Source organism: Rhagoletis pomonella, unplaced genomic scaffold (assembly GCF_013731165.1).
Source record: "Rhagoletis pomonella isolate Grant_MI unplaced genomic scaffold, Rhpom_1.0 Rhpom_scaffold_00003, whole genome shotgun sequence".
Taxonomy (NCBI): Eukaryota; Metazoa; Arthropoda; class Insecta; order Diptera; family Tephritidae; genus Rhagoletis; species Rhagoletis pomonella.
Window position 1 is genome coordinate 88728767 of NW_023458557.1, and position 22240 is coordinate 88751006.

Here is a 22240-nt window from a genome sequence, read left to right on the forward strand (position 1 = left end):
TGCTCGATCTAGCTTTTGCTTCAATCAAATAGATTAATCTACAGTTCTACGACCCCTTCGAATGAGGTGCATCCGCTATTACAAGTAATTTGTAAGCAAAAAACAAAACCGACTTCAATTCTCATATAAAAAAAATATATATATATTTCATGATCCAATGATCGGATCTAAACCAGATCAGATGGTCTCAGCACATCTCTGAGATACTACATTTCCGATGCAAAAAGAATTATCGAAATCGGTTGACGTGGTCCAAAGTTATGCGGTAACATACATAAAAAACAAATAAAAATATTCCGACGAACTGATAACCTCCTCTTTTTTTGGAAGTCGGTTGAAAAAGGGAAATGTTCGGTTATTCGTATAACGGTTTTCTGGTGGGAAACTGAGGTCGTGACACCTAAAACCCCACCCATCAGAAAGAGTGCAGTCCAAACTTTAAGAAGTAACCTCTCACCTCCCTGACTCTCTAAAGACCATTGGGGACTTATTTGAAAATGGGGAGATTTCTGTGGTCATAAGCTATAATCGCACAAGTCGAAAAATCTGAATACGAGAAAAAACCACTTCCGGCTACGCCATCCACAGTATTTTTGCATATAAAAGTGCATGTTTCAAACCGAAATTTTTGATAAATTGCTGCTTGGAAGTTTACTGCTTGATGTTTAAACCTTCTGCTACATGTGTTATTTTTTTTTTTATTCGGGTCACACGTTTGAATACAATTACCAAGATCATTGTGCAGATAACCCAACCGGACCCCAAGAAACGAACCTGGGCCGTTCCGATAGCTAAACACAGTTAATCCCTAAAAAATTCCTTTCAGTGTCATAAAATTAAAAAAGAAATACCCAAAAAGTCTATACAAAATTTTAAATCTTGGAGAGACACCTTGCCGAATAAATCTCGAATGGTTCGAAACAAATTTAAAAAAAAAAAAAAAAAAAAAACCCCCGAAAAAAAAAAAATAAGAAAACAAAAACACAAACAAATTCCGTAAAATCGTACTTGGTCGAGAAAATTCCCCTAGAAAATATCGAAAAAAAAAAACAAAAAATTGCGAAGGCACGAAGGCGAAGTTCTAAACGAATCCCGAAAGGTCACAAAAGCCTCCAAAAGCTACCAAGAAACTAAATAAAACTCAGTATGAAGTCACAAAAAGTCGAACCAATCAATAAAATCCCGAAGGTTCCGATAAAAATTCAAGGAAAAACTCGAAAAAACACGAAAAATCTGTTGCCCAAATTTTGCGCAATAAATCCCGAAAGGTTTCTGCGGCAAAAACAAGAAATTCAAGGATTTGCGGCGAACGATATTTTCTGTACGGTCTAATATACATACATACATATGTACATACATATATGTACATATTTGTAAGAAGATATTTTAAATCCGAATTTAAAAATTTTTAATTGCTCATAAATTTGCAATTCAATGAATCACAGTTTATTCAAAGTTATTTATGTATTTACTCTTGTAATAAATTTACAGCAAAAAGAATTTTTTAATTCATCGACACCGAAACTACGAAGCGGTACCCTCAGTTTGGAATTAAAGGTGGGTAACTCAGCACTGTGCTGAGTTACTGTGCTGACTCTTAGAAATGTGCCGCACGCTCAGACTCACCTCTGAAAAAAATTTGTAACTCAGTAACTCAGTTTATGTGCTGACAATGTATAGCTCAGTGTGCTTCAGTGTCGATATGGTAACTCAGTTGATGTGCTGACACTTGCATAGCTCGGTTCGGCTGCATTGTTTACAACTGTGTCGATGTGGTAACTCAATTGATGAGCTGACACATTCACACAATACGATCTTCCAAAAAGTACCATAATAGATGGCGTCACGAGACTTACCATCAGTTGAATATACGACTACCAAATTTAACAAGAAGCAAGGCGAATAGCCCAGTTATGCATACTTGCACTGCTATACCCTTTTTACGTAAAAGTCAAAACCAAACAGAATTCTACATGTGAAGTGCTATGCGTTGGGTAACCGCTTACATGCATAGCCCATTTAACAGATTCTTATGTGACAACTCTCAAGCAAAACTAAGTAGGGAATTTATTCGCAAATGAACTCACCAGTTGAAATCAGCTTTCTAAAATTTTGCCGGCCAGCTACGAATAGAAGCTAAGGATAACCTTTTCTAAATCGATTTCGATTACTAACATCGTCAATAATTTCGATGCACATACCAATTGTGCGATAGCACACTTGTGCCAGCTCTCTGTGCTGACTCATTAAAGTGAGTTGGAGTTACTGAGTCAGCACACCAAAATTTACAGAGTTACCCACCCTTATTTGGAATCAAAAATGCACTACCGGAAACAGTTTGGCACCAAATTAATTTTCTTCCCTATAACAGTTTTGGGACCTCTGTTTAAGTCTTCCAAAAAAACTCTACTACTCACGAAACACAGCTGGCCAACGCAACCTTGCGTTTTTGTGGTACATATCTGCCAAATGTCATCGGTGACATTTTCAATGTGGGTGTTGTTTTTCATTGCGTGTTGTTGTTTTTGCGAGAAATTTTGATAAAAATTAGTGAATCAGCGTCAATTTTAATAAAGATTAAAAAGCGTTAGTTAATAAATTTCAAAGTAAATACCATGGCTGCCACATTAAAGCCTTACTTGACTGCAGTTCGCCATTCGTTGACCGCTGCTATGTGTTTGCAAGATTTCCCCTCCCAGGTGGTGGAACGGCACAACAAACCTGAGGTAGAAGTGTGCTCCAGCAAAGAATTGGTGCTTACACCAGTTGTAATTTCACGCAACGAGCGGGAGCGTGTTCTAATAGAACCCTCCATCAATTCAGTACGTGTTAGCATAGCGGTTAAGCAAGCCGACGAAATCGAGAAGATCCTGTGTCACAAATTTACTCGCTTCATGATGCGTCGCGCTGAGTCGTTCATTATTTTGCGCCGGAAACCAATTGATGGCTACGATATCAGCTTTCTCATAACCAACTTTCACACAGAACAAATGTATAAGCATAAATTAGTGGATTTCGTAATCAGCTTTATGGAGGAGATTGATAAGGAAATCAGTGAAATGAAATTGGCAGTAAATGCGCGTGCACGCACCTGTGCTGAGGAGTTTCTTAAACGATTCTAAAAATATTTAAAGCAATGGATGTTTACATATACATATGTACGTTTTATCTAAAAGTCGCTTAGAAAAGTAAAAAAAAATCACTTTGTATTCCAGTAAGCAGTAAAGATTGTATCGGAATGGATATGAGGTGCACGCTAACATGGCCAGCCAATAAAGTATTCAGCATTAAGAAACCAAATGCTTAAATTAATACTATGTGGAAATTCAAATTTAATTTTACACTTTTTGTATTTTCAGTTAAGATTTCTTGGATATGTGTAACCATGCATAAGCTTCTTGCTCTAAATTTTTATACAGCTTAGGATTATTTCATAAATAAAATAGTTTAAATTATGTAAATACAACGCATTATCTAAGAAACAATCCTTATCTTCTTATATGAATTTTTGCTTAAAGTACGTATAACTATTGACTCCACTGCCGATTCATACGTTTCTTGTGCTAAATTTATATAGCTTTGAATCATATAAATAAAATGTGTAGTTTAAATTATGTAGATACAAAAACTTGAAAAACCATTTCGAAACAGCCCATACAAACATCGGAATAGCTTATAGCTCAATTTATATTTAATGTTATCTGCGGACTCTTAATCTATTGCTTATGGGCCAATCCACCAAAGCATCAGTGCATTTTCATAATCTATTATTATGTCTTCATCTTGCATAGCACTCTTTTTAGACTCAGGAGATTCTTCATTATGCGATGAATTCACGAAATGATGTTGCCCTGAAGTTGTAGCCAGTATAGGTAAGCTGGGATGAAAGTTAACTCCGTTACAGCAATCGCCATGCAGAGGTTGCTAAAAGTACATTCATTAAAAAAAACTGATTTTAAAAAAAATTTTGGTAGTTGTATTCTGTTTGGTCATTTATCGCGGCTTGTAAATGAAATACAGCTATTACCAAGCTGTACGAATTTCTCGAAAGTTTAACAAAATGACAAATCTAAAGCGAATTATGGTGCTGATGTAGCATCCTACAAATTCGCCAAAGAGTTTTTGGGCAATCAAGCTGGAGAAAAACCATTGGCCAGATATGATTCTGTATCGTTCCGGTTACGTAGACCCCACTGTCGTGGAAACGTAGGAATCCGAATTATCTTACTCACCGCTTCTTCGACGTTGTTCTGTAAATCCCATATTCGTAGCTTTCCCGTGGTATCGCCGCTTACCAGCCAACGCTGCTCCTGCGGGCTTAAGTCGAAGTAGATGCGTTGATTCGTTCCAATATTGCGTGTAAATTCTCTCACTGGCTTGAGATAATTCCGCATATCCCATTCTAAGATTTTGTTATCCTTACGCGCGCCACTAAATAATGACCAACTGTCGCTATCTGCTAAAGCAGCATATCGTAGCCACGTAATACCGCCAGTATGGCCGCCTAGAGTAAATAGTGACCCCAGTTTAGGTGCGCGCAAATCGTAATGATTGATATAGCCCATCCAAGATCCCGTTGTTACAGTGCTATCGTTGTTTGTGGTGAGAGCAAAACAAGAAACAGCTTGTTTCACTGGAAACGAACTCGAGTCACGACCAGGCCTGTTAATGATACATATTTTCATCTTGCCAAAAATATTAGGAACATTTCTTACACATTGGTGTCAAATACTTTTATAGACTTTTTATAACCGCCAAAAACTTGTTCACCATCGTTTGAAAATGTGACAGCTATTGCAGATTCCACCTCATCTACACTATCATAACCGCGATAGGTGCAACGCAGCTCACCGGTAAATGCATCCCACATATGGATGGGCTCATGTTGTCGTGTTGCCAGCCAGCTATTATTATTATTATTACAAGAAAAGTCTTAATCAAAACCATATGCAAAGTAATGCCAAAGTAGATTTACCAACAAGTCACCGGCGACTGGCTATTCATAAATGGATACCATACGTAATCATAAACAGTGCCACCTTCCTTAACATGCACTGCCGTTTCTAGTTTACTTAGCGTCCGCGTCGCTGTAACCTGTTGTTTGGCGCAATCTGTATAGACATCCGACGGTAGCTCAATAACATGCATGCCTGTGAAAACAATACTCACATAATCCTGCAAAATAATCAAGTTTTCACTTTACCATCTAAATGTACAGGCAGCAATATACATAAGCCATCTGGGGACCATAAACAGCCTTTTGTGTAGTGTTGTTTCTCTGCAGAAGATTTCCACAATCGACGCCCTAGTTCTATTAAAGCATTTTGAAAGAATTCCTCCTCCTCTACTTGGTATTGGACTTCAGTAGGTGCTTCAACATCGTTGGTTTGTTCTGTGCCGTTCAACATTTCAATTTGTCCCAAGCTCTCTTCGGCTTCCACTGCTTCAATAGTCGCACTCTCGTCCAAAGAAATGGCCGCACAATTTGCCGATAGTTCGCAGGAGTCGTCCTTAGTAGTTGACTCATTATTTGTTGCCGATTGTTCATCGGCCACTGTTGTGCTCATTTCCATACTGCAGAAGCTAACCTTTTTATCAAGGCTAAAAGAATACGTGCTGTCTCGAGGAGTTGACGCTGTGTATAATTATTTGAATAGTTATTAGATACATTTTAAAATGCAAATTTATTTTCTAGTAACTTACTATTCTCAATAAAGCTAAGATCCATTTTATAACGAATCTGAAATTCTATAATTACTTTGGTAAATTAGAACTATTGATAGAAATATAAATTTGCCGGTAAAATCTATTTCAAGCTCAGTCGACAAACAGATGGCAGGATTGTCATGATGAAACGAATACATGTATGCTATCGGCAGTGTTACCGCTGCAAATTTTTCGAAAGTCGCAAAAAAAGTGGAACAGCCGAAAAAAAGTGTCTTCAAGTCCTTCAGATCGTTTATACCATGTATGCAAAGACTTTCATTATTTTACCCTTCGAAACTCAGTAGGGAATATTCATAGTCGAAATAAAATCGACTCAGACGTTAGCTTTAGCTTTTTTCAATGGAAAATCTGCCAAAAAATTTGCTTAGAGTTGACTTTATTGCATCCATGACTCTGCCCCATTATTTTTAATAAATTGTTAATGGAAATCATAATTTTCTGTCAAAAATAGTTTTTCCTCTTAAAATAATAACCTATTGATGAGGGATATATTAAAAAGACGCAATACGTATATTTTGCATTTAGTATGAAAACAAAATTACTTACATCATTAAAAAAAAAAAAATAAAAAATTTAACACAAATAAATTGGGGGAAATGCTAAGATACAAAAACGGTGCATTAATTCATGCTACTTCTGGGCATTCATTCGGAAAATATTTGACATTCTATAAAGGTTGAAATCAGTCAAAATATGGCCACTGGTAATTTTTAAGTGCCTTTGAAAAGTAAATACTAAAAGCATTTTTAAACACGTAGGAAAAATATAATTTATGAAGGAATTGTCAAAATGTGTATATAGAATTTTAAATCAAAGAAAAGGCGAAAAAGTCGCATAATTTTATGGAAAAGTGTCAAAATAAGCCCATTTTTAAAAAGTCGGTGTCAAGGGGCATCGAACTCCAAAAAGTGTCAACTTGACACTTTAGTCGCACAACGGTAACACTGGCTATCGGTCTTGCAGGATTGTAGTTATGGAGAACTATCGATAGTATCGATGGTTTCATATTGCCGCTACTATCGAATTTTTCATAGCACTATCGATAGTTGTATATTTCATTCATATTGTTAGAATTGGACTATAAAATATGCATATAACATGTTTTTTGTTATAAAATGTGTTATTGAAATACACGAGCTCATTTTAATCGACTTCAAAAAAAAAAGGAGAAGGTTATCAAATGGTCGGAACATTATTTTTTTTTATGTATATTACCGCATAACTTTGGACCACGTTAACTGATGGTGGACAGGTGGTCCCATATTAATTTGGTTTTAATCCGATCTTAAAAATTTTGTTTTTTGCTTAAGAATTACTTTTTGTTTTACACAAGTTATATGTTGTGAACTGTTTGTTTATACTAATACACTTTATGGTATTTCTAGTTACAAAACGGGCATATTTTGACACAACTTTATCTCCTTTTCCCATACCTTTACCGATTACATTATGAGCCAAAACCGGACAGGTAGCCCATTAAGCTAGACATGTACACGACTGAAGATCTATTCTGATATAAGTCAAGCGAGAACCCCTTTTTAAAGTTTCATTTGACAATGTATTTTCACATATTTGGCGAGAAAAGCCATTGAATACGACAAAGTGAAAAAAAGCTTTCGATTGTATCGAATATTTTCACTATCGCTATCAAAACCATCGAATGTATACACTATCGATAGTTTTCAAACACTACAGGATTGCATTTTTTTGCGAAAGATGTGTGCAGGCATGGTGAAATAAAAATAAGGTGATGTCAGTTGGGGGGTTGTTGTAATTTTGACAAATTCGGTAGCCCTGTTCTGAATGATGCCCTCTTGAACAAAAACTACACTAGAAAAACTCCTCTCAGGTATTGTGCTGAAAACGTAAGAGTGAACATCACTGTCTTTGACATTTGTGTTTAGTTGTGACTTTTCCATTATTTAATATAATAATATTTTTTGCAAAAATTTATGTAACCAATTTTATGCCAAGTGGCAAATAAAGACTAATTATGTTTATCTTCCACAGATTTAAGAATTGTGTTTTTTATCTCAGCGAGAAGCTGCGATATAGTGCGATTTTTGGCTGCAAGTTCCAGGTGAGTTTATTCAATTGGCCAGGTTGTTAATAAAATGGTCAGTAAAAGTGCGTTTCTTGTTTAATAGGTTTTGGAAGCTGTGCCTGTTCACCTGCTAGAGGCTGCAATACAAGTAATAATTTTATAGTCTTTTAAAAATAAGAAAAAAACTTACTAAGAGTAGTTGTGTTTGTTTAAAAAATTATTCAGTAACTCGCCAGCAACTCTCCAATCCAAAAAAGTACGTGAACGCAAATCCAGTAATAATTATCAAGTTTCATGAACAGCTGATAAATTGGTTCTTTATTCGCAGCAAATTCCTAATAAAACAATATATTTCAATAATAAAAACCCAAAAACAGTTTCCTTATTAATTTAAATTGCATCCAGTAAGTTACAAGCAAAAATTTATCCATTAAAAATGCAATGAAAGCTTTGAACTTCAGCTGTTTCGCTCTCTCAATAAGTTTTTGCGTACGAAAACGCCAAAATATGAAAATTCGTACCAAATTTTCTGGATTTTACTGGAAATGGCTAAACCTAACACAACTATGGTTTATTATCTTTAACGTTGTTTTGGTAAAATAATTCTTTAATACATACTTTTTAAAAATAGTATTCAAAAGAGCGTTAAAATGGTCCTAAAATTTTCTCCTTTTTTTAGTACATTTATATGCATTGCCGAAATGTGGCTACCAGAAAAGTGAGGTTGTGGCTTTGTTTCTTTTCTTTTCTAGCAGATAATTATCAGGAAGAAGAAGAATGAGAAAATTGAAAGAATTACGCTCGCAGAGAGCGAAATAACGAAAAAAGTAAAGAAACGAAAAACTAGCAGAAACTAGCAAGTAATCAGCTAATCGGTGTATTTGACTAATGAAAATATTTGGCGCGAATTTTTGTTTATCCATTTTGACAGCTGCCAGTTTCTGCTAGTAAAAATTTTACTAGCAGAAATTAGCAGGAGAGCCAAAAAAGAAGAGCGTAAGAACGAGAGAGAGCTGCTAGTTTCTGATAGCTTTCTGGGTTAAGAAACGCTTTCCAGCAGAAATTAGTGATCATTTGTGATAATTATCTGTTAAGAAACAAGGCTTATGTAACTGACATCACCTTGGCTGTTCAGGATGTTGTGGAAATTATCTTGGGATTTGCAGTTTGAATTGCATTTGCAGATATTTTGCCTGCTGCCATAAGTTTTGGTATAACATAGAACATCTAAAGGTTAATCAAGTCAGCCCAATAACTCGAAATTGGTAAATTTGTATATTCATGCTTCTGGCATAAAGGTGACGATATATGTAAGTATGTATACTAATAGAAAATAGATGCTTTCAAAGCTACATAAATATTTATTTGGGGTTTTGAGCTACCGCCTTGTCGGTTACAGTTTCATTTAAAAGTATATCCCTACGACATTTTCGCAAGGCTTTACGCATTAGCAACTCTTGCAACTCCTGCTCTCTGCGACGTTCCTCCTCTTCCATTTGTCGTCTATACTCATCCGCTTCCTGTTCGACCTTTGATGATATCTCATTAACCAAATTCAAATTCGCCATTATACCTTTACGCATGAGGTAGGCAAAATTCATAGCAGTTGAATATTTTATGTCCATGCCACCGCGATTCGACAGCTCCTGCCAATGCATGTATAGCCAATTTTCATTCTTCAACCACTTGATACACTGCCACACCGGCACGAATTCGTCACACTTGGCCAAATAAAATTGTGCCACTTCTTGAATTTCGGGTTTTTCTGAGAAAATCTCATGTGTCTGCCACAAGGATTTCCGTATATCTTCAATGGAATTCCAGACTTCAACCAAATCGAGATTAATAAGCGGATTGCCAATAGTAGCCTCTTCGAGTTTCAAAAAGTCCAAGCAAGTCAACCACAACTGCCGATAGGGTGTAAAGCCAGTTATGATGCTATCGAGAAATTCTAGTGAAAGTTCTTCTAGATCGAAGAGTGTTTGCCGATATTGTAGAGTTTTGCCTAATTTCTCCATTTCTTGTATTTGCTTCCATGTTTTTTTAACCTATGATGGAAAGGAGGAGTGTGATGTTTAAAGTGAGGAATTGCTTAAAAAAAAGAAAGAGAGAGAGAGAGAAAGAAGTTTGAATCATGCTCGGGTTCGAAATATATGATTTGCATGGGGTGCGTATTTTTGTAGCAAACTTTACTGCTATAAGAACATTTTTCCAACGGATTTAGAGTCTGTTCATCTGAAGTTACCTTCTTGAACCTTGCGACTTGATAAAAGTGATTTTTAGGGCGACCTTTGTAGTAAACTAAGTACACCAGTGTGCCCACCGGCACCAGAAATACACAGTGGAAAACCCTCCAGTCATATCGAAAGTCAATCTTTGCATCGACAAGCCCAACTCGGATAAGCACAACACGCATTTGTCCAGAGAGCTTCTGTTACCAGAAAAAGCATCCTTAATTCAAGCTAACGGACATCCTGAATTCGAGCTAACGGACAGAGATATATCTTCATATCACTAAAGGAGATATCCATCCATCAAACTCACTGACCTGCGAGGTATACCTGGAAGGCATTAACAAGCAACAAACGAGGCTGTTGCCACAGGCACCAAAGTTAAGCGCGACAACATTAGAAACTTTGCGTTTACCCTGCCTCAACGCAGACCCGGCTGTTGAGGTAGGTTTAACTCCTACAAACCCAGGTTTGACCTTAACATCGCCGACAACAATAGCCACATAAGAAAATGGGTCCCACTGCACCTCCCATATTTTCGTGTGCCTCGTGTAAGGAAGGCTTAAAAATGTTCAGCCTATTCGGGGACAAATTAGTGACACAACAGCAAGGAAATCTGTAACCAGGACGAATCATACCGCATTATTTTTCACCTTTGACTTTTAGTGAAGGTAGCTAGGTCCTTTATACATGCATGATTCACCTGCTGAAGTCTTCAACAATCAGACGAATCGGGATCTCAGCCAAATTCGCCGGCCTGAGTAATTTGAAAAATCGGCGCTTAGTGTTGATATTTTGTGGTCAAAACTTGAAAACTAGTAGAATTGGAGCCGTATGGTAGTCCGCTATTACCCTCACAAACCAACCTCTACGCCTTGAGGCCTGATCTAGCGGTACCAAAGTATCAAAGTACAGAGCCGCAACAAGGCTTTTAAGTAAATTGCTGGCGCGCTTGGGAGAAAAGGCAATGTTTTTGGAAACCAGGACTGGTAGGACATAGGGGAAGGAACCTGAAGACTTTCATGTTAACGTGATTCGGTTCAGTAAAAATCATCTCTCCAGTAGACATCCGCTGTAGGCAAACCTGCTTAAAAAGCATATCGGGAATTTTTTCTTGGAGTTTGAGGACAGTTCAGGGAATCGAACGGACTGTAGAAAGGATTTAAACGCCATTACCCGGCAAAGGAAGAGTTCAAATTGGCAGCATAGATGTGCATGCTCAATATTTAAAGAAGTATTTTATAATAAGACAAAGTATCTCCTGGCAACCCATACAAATTCCCCGCGTTTTGGGAAACACGTCACTATTGAAGCAGTGAAGGACTGTCTACTTAAGATCCAACATAAACACCACCAACAACGTCAGAGGAAGCGAAGGATAACTCTGGCCTCTACAAATCCCCCAACATGCCCGTCCTTTTTATAAGGTGCAGAGATATGCACGATACGGAACAAAGACGAGAAGGCTTTGTCGGCTTTCGAGAAACCTATTCCACGCAATATCTTTGGCCTTGTTCGCTTGGGCGAGGAGTACCAAGAAGATGGTATGACGAACTTTTCGAGCTTTGAACAACATGAACATAGGTAAGCGCATAAAAATACAACGATGGTGCTGGCTTGGGTATACTGTCCGCTCGGATGTTGACGCTACGGAAATGGCGCCCACGAACACAATGGAAGAACCAAGTGCAGAAGGACCTGTCTGTACTCGGAATGCACAACTGGCGCAACTTCGCAAAGGAGGGAGGCAATAGGCGAAGTGTTTTGGTCTCGACCCGAACCGATGCGCGGTTGTAAAGCAAAAATAAAAAGAAAATTATGTAGTTTGGAATTAATTTCAGTATTCTTTTTCGAAAGAAATTTGTACCAAAATACTCTGCCGGAAGCACTGATAGCAAAATTAAATCTGCAGAAATTTTAGTCGATAAAAATGTTCTCTTTTAATAGCCGTCTCGTTTTGGTGCGGCCTCGTCTAAGGAGCTGGACGATGACAATAATTCCGGTCTCACGACAGTCGGGCTACATAACCGGAACGACACTTCAGTATCTTCTTGGGGAATTTGTATGCCACCAGCCTATTCCAGCTAGGCTGCATTTAGAAGGCTACTGAACTCACTGATCCTCGCGCCCTTAATCAAATCACTACCTTACGCCACACCCGTACTCACCTCCACGGCCGTCTCGGTCACCTTATTCGGATCGAATATTAGCGAGAATGCTTGTATCTCTTCGTTTAGCGATTCCAAACGTTCTTCAAAATTTATACACTCACTGGAATGAACGCGTCGAAATTCTTCAATATCATTCTTTTGCTCTTCTCGTAACGTACTTAGCCGTTGCATAATATTATGTGGCCAAGCATATACCTGCCATTTCATATTGAAATGCGTATCACTAAGATTATAGAAGAAACTATCCAACATCTCATATTCCAGCCACATTATCTGTATATTAGCGCGCAACTGTTCGACTACGTCCGGCACGGTGGCAGCAAAATCGCGTATCTCATAAAGATGCTCTATACTCTGCGGTCGACCGCTAATTTTTTGATATATTTCCAAGCATTGATCGAGAAGTTGTTCATTTATGTCCCACATACGCCGTATATAGTATTCGAAAAGTTTCTTAATAATCTCTATATGCTTTCTGATCATTAATTGCTTCATTATGTCCACGTTTATTTGACATGGCCCGATTGTAATATTGGATGGTAATATCTCACGTAGTTCTTGTTTCTGTCGTTTGTGCTCTAATATATCTTGCTTCACCTCGGATGAGGAATGTTTCACCGATTCGTATGCTTTCATAAAATCGGTCACATGTAGCAGGTAGAAATCGATGAAACGTTCGTAGAGGCGCGCATACGAGTTTAGAGGTATAGCAGCTTGTACATAACAACGGCCCAACAACTCATTCCATAGAATGAACAGATCTTCAATTAGTTCGACCGTCTCAATGTAAAGATTGGGCGCAAACTTCAGATTCAACAAAGTCTCGGCCTCAATACAACGTACGCCGCTAGTCTTTTCCAAAGCTTTCTTAAAAAGCTCAGTTAATTGCGGAGAGAAGTCTTCCGGCGCGGTTGAGTAGACCACCTTCTTTTCTTCCGATATGCTGATGGCCAAATAGAAGATCGGTTGGGCATAAGGAAACTCAGTTTCAATATAGTTACTCGTCCATTTATAGTCCGGTTTGAGATCCAATAATTGTAAACATGGATCTGTCAAATATGTGCTGAAATTGATTAGAGATTTCTCAAGCAACACCTGCATGGATTCTTGCATGCGAAATCGCGTCTGCAAGATGAAACGTGATATCTTGCACATCTGATAAACGGACCAATTGCTCAGACTGATGTCCAGCCAACCTTTGCCGAGCGCGCGCAGCACCAGCGTAATGCCGGCGGAAATCTTCTGTGGCCAAAAATTCTTCAAATATGTGGCAACATTTTTGCTATTCGATTGCTGTATTTGTAGAAAGTCCACAAGTGGTACTGGTTTAACGAAACCTGTCAAGAAAATGGACAAGGTTTCAATATACTGACATTGTTGGGCTACATTGGACATAGCCTCGATGCCGGCGCCGATATAGAAGATTGTCGCATGCAAGAGCCAGCAGCGTAATTCCTTTATATCGACCTTGTAATGCTTAACACTATTGGCCTCCTTTATATTCTCCAGCGATTTGAAGAACCGTGGCAATGAGTTCGATATAAGACTACCACCGAAAGTGGGGAATTCCTTTGGCATAAGCTTCACGAACTTTTCAAACTCATAACAAGCCATTAGACGCTCGAACACGAGATATACTTCGGTACGTATTTGGCGTTGAACGTTCTCGCTAGCCCTGCCGATTATCTTCTCCAGCAAGCGGTCGATACGTTTATTCGACATGAAGCGGTCATCCTCCAAATCCTGCAACAATACACAGTCGACAATTGATTCCATTTGGATTTGACGCTCGGCATTGTTGCGCTCCTCTACGGCTTTTTTCAGACGTTGCACGAAATTGCGCGGATTGTCAGCGAGAAACATTATCTGTACGCTAGGTACTTGATATACGCATTCGTCATTTAGTGCCAGCACCGTCCATTTATGTGTCTGATAGTTGTAAGCGGTTACCGCAGCAAATTGCCATGCATAGTCCTTAAGGCTTTGCGAGTTGGGTAGATATACTTTGGCTGGCAGTGGATAGTCACCCTCTTCCACCTTACCCAAAGCGAGCCAAGCTTCCGGTGAGTTTGAATCGTAGTTTGAGTTATCGAAGAAACTGAGTGGCAAAAAGTGTTTAAATGCATTTTCCGAAAGCGCGTAGTATAGCTCTTCCGTGGGCATAAGATCCTCATTGGTTACGCCGGCCTCCTTCAACATTTGCAGTAAATTAAGTTTACTGTACTGGCGGCGCCGACGATCAACTTCAACATCGCGTGGCAATTGCTTTGGCGGCACGGTACGCATCATCTGCACCTTGGGCAAAATGGTTTGAAGTGGGAATTTGTGTTGACGTCCATTCTTACCCGGTAATACAAGCCATTTCTGTGCAGTCTCGGTGTGGTACTGACTGGATTCTAAGAACTGCGTTGAAATGACGATTTGTGGGAACTCCGACGGACGTTCGACGATAATTGGCGGACATTGGCCACGTTTCTCTTCGCGCTGTATTTCATCTTTCGGTGCGGTATGCTTGAGTATGTTTGTAGAGTAAAAGCGACGCATCTCTTTGGAATGGTGCGTGAAGTATTGGCGAAGCAAATATTTGCAGACGTTTTAATAGACGTTTGAAAAAAATTTCGGTTTAGGATAGTTTTTAGATGTTTTCTTGTGATATATTTTTTCTAGCTGATCATTGTCGTATGTTAAAATTTTTCAGGAAATATTTGGGGTTGGAAAATAAATTAAAATTAATGGGAAGTAGTTGGTATTTTGTGGCTTTTCGTATTTTGGTAGTTTGGAAAAGTGGACGATTGACACATTTCGCGGATAGTTGCTAGTCTCCATGCGAACGCGTCTCTGTCGTCGATAAGAGTGAAGCGGTCGAATTGGGTAAATGAATAGCGTCTGCCTCAGAGTGAGCAGCTAATAAGGTCAATGTGGCATGTCCACGGCTGGAGCGTCATGGAATGTTTAAAATTGTTAACTTTTTTGGTTAGGAGGTCGGATCTTCCGTACCGGAGACAGGGTGCATTGAGCAACCGGGTTGCTTGTCGTAGTCACACTGCGACCACAAAGCTACAGAGGTGGAAACCTTGATCAATGTCTGAGATAATGTCATATGTCTGTAGAAAATGATCGCTTAAAGAAAATCGCTCGGTGTTAATGAAAAGCCGTCTTAACTGAAGCTCCCTTCCAAATAAAACATCGCAGCGAGTCCTAACAGTTTTTGGTATCTGCATGAAAAACATTTAAAGAGTAGAGTCCGTTTTACATATAACGAACGTAAGAGAAGCGCACTACTCTTCAAGTAATCAATATGCTCCAGAGCTGTTTAACATGATTTGTGCGATTTGACTAAGGTTACCTTTGCAGTGAATCTCTCTTTTCAAGGTGATGGGTATATTTACAGATCAAGCGCTGTCTTCTCCAGCGATGTCCAACATGCATACTACAAGGGACGATCATTTGAAACAGCCTTGCACGAACAATCACAAGATACCTCGTGCTAAACGTATTTCTGCTCTGAAACAGCCTTGCACGAACAATCACAAGATACCTCGTGCTAAACGTATTTCTGCTCTGTACTAAATCGCAAGCCAATAACGTTGTTGCGTAGGCAATTGGCTTAGTTCTCCTGGTTGTAGGAAACATCAGTTCGACGGTGGTCATTGAGATACTACAATCTGTACAGAACGACTTGGTAAGATGGGCAGAAAGAAACGGTCTTGGGTAAATCCCATTAAAATTTATCTGGGTATTTTAACGAAGCGATGTAAAGCAGACCATTTTTGAACTCCATCACAAGGGACGCAAATCGAGGTGAAGTTTTTTGGGGTTATTTTAGACTTTCCGGAAAAGCTATAGACAGGGATAGAGCAGGAGTCAGAGGTACTTGTGGACATTCCACCTCTGGAATGGACCCGACACTTAATATCATTCTAACCGGTGACAATATCCCGATATTCCCAGATGGCTCCAAAATTAACATTAGAAGATGATTTTGCGTCGTCTTTCAGGCACTGTCTTTGAGAGGGGGCTGCAGACTCCCCGATTACTGCAGCACGTTACATGCTGGCACGTGATTGACTTGGCGGCGATCGAATTGGCTTCAACAAAACTTGCCTGCGTTGAGCTGCTATAAAGGCCGATGGAGCGCTAAAAGCTAACTCGATATGCATTCCAGGAATGCCGAAGATGCCAGCAATCTTTACTGGCCGTCGGGACACAGTGATATAGTGGGGAATGAAGAAACAGAAAGTGATCTACGATAGAAATTGTCTTCTTGAGTTGAGAACGTGGACAGATCAACTAAAACCAGGAGATTTTGTAACCCGCGTATATGCACTGTATCGCGTTTACTTTGGCCACTGCTCAATGAACGCAAGACACGGAGTTAGTTAATGCTCTTAAAACATTGGCCATCGGAGCTCCGCATAACGATTTCTGTAGACGCTGTAGAGAGGAGGAAAACATAGAATCTATCCATAATTTCTACGGTGAGTGCTCTGCACTGCGGAGAAAATTCTCAAATTTCAAAATTAAAATTATCGTTGACCACTACTTCGCGCGCATAAACAGCTTCGAGAACCCCCTGCTGAAGGTCTGCTGGTATTAGTTAAAAAATTAGGACGGTTTAATGACATGTACAGGCAGATATGGGGAAATGCTCTCCTGAGGATCATAATGGGCATGTGCGATATCATATTGAACTGTTTAACAAAATCTGCTCTAATAAACTAGCCAACCTACCATTTTCACTACCTTGACTATTACCATGATCAGTATCAATATAATTACCATTACCAACATGTCCATTATGAACATTATAACGATTACCATTACAAATACTTTCACCATTACCATTGCCATTGCCACTACCATTACCATTACCCTTGCTATTACCATTAGCATTACCATTCTAACACCATTACTTTAATCATTATAAGTAACGTTCCACTACCAATATAATTTCCAACGGCATTATCATTATTATTACCATTACCTTTTGCATTACAATTATTATTATCATTACCATTACATCTAGCATTAGAATTACCATTACCACCATCAAACCCATTACCAACACCATCACCATTACGATTACCCATACCATTACTAATACCATTATTACCAATACCATTACCATTCACATTGCCGTTGCCATTAGCAATACCATTACCATCATCAACTATCACGGTAGTCTTTATTATTAACAATACCATTACCGTTACTCTTTAGAAATACCAATGCAAAAACATTGATTCATTACTAAATCCTTTATTTGCACTGCTGTCCTGCAACTATAATTAAAATACTTCTAAACTACATATAGCACAACAAACTAAAATCGTATTTATATATCAGTTTATATATACTACGCATAAAATTACAAGATTTAATATAATAATAGTCCACTTCGCCTGAGCCTCATTTCTCAAAATCGCCGCATTAATTGCATCCTTGGCATAATCGAAAAACATAACCGATAGCATAAGCGGCACTTCGATTACTTCATCCAATTCGAATTCCAAATCATTACGGTCACCGAACGTCAATGTGGCGCGCTTCACCAACGCCTGCTGCCGTATACCTGCTGCAGTGAAATGACCCACTAGGAACTCGTAACCAATATTGAGCAACATATTGCGACAACTGAAACTTTGCGTTTGCGTATGAAAATCACCGCTTACGGGCGCAAAAAGTTCGTGATTTCGTACTTGTAGCAGCGTCCATTTATCGCTGCGATTCTGCGGACGCCCCAGCTGTGAAATGTGTAGATCGGGGAATTTCTCACCAAATCGAAAAACGTCAGCGTTAAAGAATTGTGCCAGGATTTGCGTTTGCATTTGAATGCAAATTTCTGTGAAGTTACGTTCCGCTTGTGGTAATTTCGCTAGACTCTCGTTGCTGAAGCGCAGCTTGCATTGCTTCAAAGTGCTTATGCCATAATTTATCAGATTAGCGGGATCAGTGTCGCGTGTGCAATATTGCCGTTGTGTGGTGAATAAGGAAATTGTGTGATTTGTTTGCGATTTAGTGCTATTGACATGGAAATAATCTATTATTTGATTTGTGGGCGTTAATGCTTCACTTCGATTATTTGCTATAAAACGTGCTATAATTATGGGTTTGCCTGCTTGATAGCCCAACGGACCTGAGGTGAGTTTCGGCACATTTTCGTGTGTGTAGGCTGTGTCATTAACGACTGGCTTGCCGCTTGCATTTCTATAAATGTATTCCACCTGGTATTTTTGCCATACCTCCGTAAGGTCGAGTGACTCACGTTGGCCGCGCAATTCCAGCAAGCCATCCAAGATTTGTGTGTAGTTATGTAGTAACTTAAGTTTTATTTCTGTGGCGTAGAAATGCTTTAGTTTAAGCTCGCAAGCGGTGTTATTAATTGGCGAAACTGATTCACATAGCTCCTCTTGACAAATATTTAATTTAAGTTCACTTAAAATAGGCGGCAGCTGCTCTGGTTCGTTGGCCTCTTTTATTGGCTTCAAAAGTAGTTTATGATTTTGTATAAATATTAGTAATTTTCTGGTGTTTAAATTTAATTCATCAGTTGTGCTTAGTAGACAGGTAAGTTTATGCGAATTCAAAAATTTGACAGGTTCCTTGATATGACAGTGTGGCTGTTTGAAGGTATGTGGAAGATCTGTCGTGTGATGCAAAGAGAGAGGAAGGATATATTTTGGAGAATAAACAGGATTATAAAACTACTCACCGAATTCTTTGACTATTTTAGTTTTCATATCTAGAAATTGTAGTGGTTCGCCATATATATAGTGATCAAAATTTGCATTCGCCTGCGGCTCGCTGTCGATGTCCCAAACAGGTGTAGACCATTTAAGGTAATGATCTGTATTGAAGTCTATCGCTGGTTCCTTAAGTGTAAGAAATGATTTTGTAAATATACGAAATAGTAAAATTTATATTTTTAGTTAGCATTTACTGCTTAAATATTATATTCAAAGTCCATCAGCGCGTGTACAGTGTGCCTATTTAAGTTTCGATTGCTTGCGGGCTTCTCTATTGTAGCACAGATCTCGCTCTCAATATACATATATTTTTTTCATAACCTACCAATAAACGGATCAACAAAACCTTTGAAAAATATAACCCCAAAGCTCCAAGGTGTCCACATCTGAAAGCAAAACTACGATTTAGAGATATGCCCTTGAATTATTGAACTTTTCATAGGGAAAGTTGCCCTAATGAATAGCTGGAGGACTCGAGATATAAAACTGACTTTAACGAAATATGGCTAGCATAAGACGTTACCCGAATCGGGTATGGAATTCGTGGAAGTCGGAGTAAACACTAAATAAGAATAACAGGACCAGAATAGCTAAGTAAGAGTTCTGTTAATTTAACCCGGCAATCGAAAAACTCTTCCTTCAAGCGAATACCTCTAACAACGGGGAAATGCGGTCCGAATTCGGTACAACAAGGAAATAAGTAGCGAGTAGTACTAAATAGACATCATCCACAACTCTACCAGGTTTTGCTCAATACGTGGGTCTATTTCAACTAAGATCGTTACCAAAGTACATACGTCTGCTATGCTACAAGAACATCCGCCAGGTTGTGGGATGATGCTGCAATCATAATAAAAAGCCAAGAACAGTTCCACACGACTTCCAGTTCTACTTGAATTGGTAGGGTCCTTATTTAAATGAGTAGTGTAACTCCAATTTCTAAAATCTTCGTACCGCTGTGAAAGAGAGTTTGAGTCGCTAGCCAGCAGAAATGCAAATACAAAACGATGTTAACGAGATAAGAAGGATATAGTTTACGGATTAGGTCTGGACAGCAAATGGGCATTGGATATCTGATACTATAAGGCCAACGTATAATTTCGATATGGAAGACATACCCAGACTAATACATACGAATCTCACGATTCTTCATTCGACAAAGGCAAAGTAATAATAGCAATAATGCGGCTGAAAATAACCAACCTCCTGAAGTCGCTGATATACCGGCTGAGCTATTCAAAGCCGGCGCTATTGGAAAATAAACCTTTTTAGTTTTTTATTATTTTTTTTTATGTTGGGTTGAACCGGTCTTGAACTCAGGCTCTGGGGAGTGGTAGCGCGCACTGCTAACCACTACACCACAGCGGCCGCCATACTTTCATATACTCTACATATATTCGGGACAACACAACTAACAGTTCTATTCCTTTTGTTGAGTTTGACGATGACGATTAAAGATTTACAGCGGTCGCCCGATGACAGGCAGTGGCTAAGGCTAACCCACGAGTGTGTTTGCCGTTCGGAAGCGACGTAAAAATGTAGGGTTTTCCAATTATGCAACAACATCAATACATACACCAACAGTTGGAGGAGAAAAGCAGGAAAACACTAGGCAAAAGTTTAGGTTAGGAGGGCGTAATTACCGAACATACATGTTTTTATTACAGATTCGGATTCTGAGGATAAAAATATGTAATTTTGGTTTGATGCTTTTTTTTGCAGATAGGTACCTACTCGCCATCCTTGGTGCATTAGTGGAAGAGCCTCGTGAAGTGTGAAAACTAAACGGTGGTAGTACAGAGTTATCCGCCTCGTTAACTGGCAACTTAGAGTCGTATCTGGTCATCTAATCAGCCGACTCGTTCCCTTCAATATTGCTACAACTGGGGAACCAGCGGAGAGTGAAGTTGATATGGCTCTCTCTTGGGAGAGAAGAAGTGGGAGCTTTTGACCAGACCAGTTTGGTCTGGGAGAGATTAACACCCAATCCGTACTGGCAAAAGTGTAAATGCCTAATATTTTATATATTATCGTCTTACCTTCTGCAGTTCCTGCCGTGTATTCGTCCGAAATACACACAACCATCCATCGTTCACTTTACACGATGGCAGTCCATGCTGATATTGAAAATCCTCCAAACGATTTTTTAACTCTGGTTGCTTTGGTGCCGCATTACAATTGAATACATGCAGCGCCTCCGGTGAACAATCTCTATCACAACAACAATTTAAGTCGCAAGCATCCCACAAGAGATCACAATCACAATAGTACGAGGCGGCGTGAGAAGGTGGCACAGTTAGCGGGGTACCCTGAACATTATTTGAATCGAGGGTGGTATTGGCGATTGTGCTGCTTACTGTAGTTGGCGGTGTTGTAGATGCGGCTGCAGTAGTTGTAGTAATTCTTGGTGCTTTCGTAGTTCTAAGACGTGGTGGAAATATGGCGATAGTAAAGTTGGGCTTTAAAGTGGTAGGTATTGGATTCTTGGTAGTGGTTGTTGTGGAGCTTTCTATATCTAAGTCGGTAATATCGGTTATTACAGTGCTTTCTTCTGTTAAAGTTGTTATTGCGGCAGCTGTACTTGGTGTAGATTCAGTATTGGTCTCGTGTGGCTGCTGCGTAGTTGTTGTTGTAGTTGCAGACGTAGTGCTGGTGTTCTCTTGATTTGCTCTTGAAACGCCAATTTTTATGGCTGCTGCAGCGTGCAGCAACATTAATGTCAATGCGGCTGAAAGAAATCCCTTCATTTTGTTGGCTCGGATTTGATTCATTTAAACTCTACGCCGAATTTAGCGAAATTGCGAAAGATCAAATTGAGATCGATGATAACTTTTCCGGATGAGCGAGTTTGCAGTTTGTATCTATAAGAAATATATATGTATGTAAGTGGTAAGGAGGACACTGAAGTAAACAAATTTGAATTGCAATCCTGCAGTGATTAAATAGAAATAACCAATTTTTTATTGCAGAGGCGGAAATCAATCGTTAGATCAATCAATTAACAAAATTTTCATTTTTAGATCACTGCGAAATTGTGATTTTATTACAACGCTTTTATCAACTTGCAATGTTCTGTGTCCAGAAACTTTCAATGTTGTGGATCCAGAAACTTTCAATGTTGTGTGTCCGACACCATAAAGCTTTGCTTTGAAAAGTTCCTATAAAAAAGCATAGTGCATATGGCGACACCTGTAGTGAATAGGGCGAGGTAGATGACATCTAGATGTCGCCCTATGTACTACGTTTGCTACAACGGAAATAGACGACACGCCATTTCTTTAAATAAAATTAATTGGTGCTCGTTTGTATGTACATACATAT

At 39.0% G+C, this 22240-nt stretch overlaps 4 protein-coding genes across 4 annotated transcripts; 1 reads left to right on the top strand and 3 right to left on the bottom strand.

The window, feature by feature from the left end:
- The first annotated feature begins 2467 nt into the window (after positions 1-2467).
- Positions 2468-3485, top strand: LOC118735733 (actin-related protein 2/3 complex subunit 4). Its single transcript, XM_036465669.1, has 2 exons — positions 2468-3158; positions 3216-3485. The coding sequence occupies exon 1, from the start codon at positions 2616-2618 to the stop codon at positions 3120-3122; it is 507 nt and encodes a 168-aa protein (XP_036321562.1). The 5' UTR covers positions 2468-2615; the 3' UTR covers positions 3123-3158; positions 3216-3485.
- Positions 3326-5968, bottom strand: LOC118735732 (telomerase Cajal body protein 1 homolog). Its single transcript, XM_036465668.1, has 6 exons — positions 5704-5968; positions 5204-5635; positions 4976-5150; positions 4716-4904; positions 4233-4662; positions 3326-3924 (listed from the first exon to the last, which is right to left on the bottom strand). Exons 1-6 carry the CDS (start codon positions 5726-5728, stop codon positions 3724-3726), a joined length of 1452 nt encoding a protein of 483 aa, XP_036321561.1. The 5' UTR covers positions 5729-5968; the 3' UTR covers positions 3326-3723.
- A 3164-nt stretch (positions 5969-9132) lies between these two features.
- LOC118736406 (dynein heavy chain 1, axonemal) lies at positions 9133-14717 on the bottom strand. The gene is made up of 2 exons (XM_036466498.1): positions 12171-14717; positions 9133-9819 (listed from the first exon to the last, which is right to left on the bottom strand). The coding sequence occupies exons 1-2, from the start codon at positions 14715-14717 to the stop codon at positions 9133-9135; spliced, it is 3234 nt and encodes a 1077-aa protein (XP_036322391.1).
- Positions 14718-17445: 2728 nt separating this feature from the next.
- LOC118736675 (tectonic) lies at positions 17446-21769 on the bottom strand. Its single transcript, XM_036466715.1, has 3 exons — positions 20959-21769; positions 18886-19045; positions 17446-18816 (listed from the first exon to the last, which is right to left on the bottom strand). Exons 1-3 carry the CDS (start codon positions 21688-21690, stop codon positions 17516-17518), a joined length of 2193 nt encoding a protein of 730 aa, XP_036322608.1. The 5' UTR covers positions 21691-21769; the 3' UTR covers positions 17446-17515.
- Between the last annotated feature and the right edge of the window lie 471 nt (positions 21770-22240).

Bases quoted from the DNA above. Each gene is read 5' to 3' on its own strand.
- LOC118735733 (XM_036465669.1), top strand. From the start codon at position 2,616: ATGGCTGCCACATTAAAGCCTTACTTGACTGCAGTTCGCCATTCGTTG.
- LOC118735732 (XM_036465668.1), bottom strand. From the start codon at position 5,728: ATGGATCTTAGCTTTATTGAGAATA. The intron at 5,636-5,703 runs GTAAGTTACTAG...AATTATACACAG, and splicing joins TCTTAGCTTTATTGAGAATA to CGTCAACTCCTCGAGACAGC. The intron at 5,151-5,203 runs GTAAAGTGAAAA...TTGTTTTCACAG, and splicing joins GCTGCCTGTACATTTAGATG to GCATGCATGTTATTGAGCTA.
- LOC118736406 (XM_036466498.1), bottom strand. From the start codon at position 14,717: ATGCGTCGCTTTTACTCTACAAACATACTCAAGCATACCGCACCGAAA. The intron at 9,820-12,170 runs GTGAGTACGGGT...TTTCCATCATAG, and splicing joins TGACCGAGACGGCCGTGGAG to GTTAAAAAAACATGGAAGCA.
- LOC118736675 (XM_036466715.1), bottom strand. From the start codon at position 21,690: ATGAATCAAATCCGAGCCAACAAAATGAAGGGATTTCTTTCAGCCGCA. The intron at 19,046-20,958 runs GTAAGACGATAA...CTTACACTTAAG, and splicing joins CACGGCAGGAACTGCAGAAG to GAACCAGCGATAGACTTCAA. The intron at 18,817-18,885 runs GTGAGTAGTTTT...ATCACACGACAG, and splicing joins TAAAATAGTCAAAGAATTCG to ATCTTCCACATACCTTCAAA.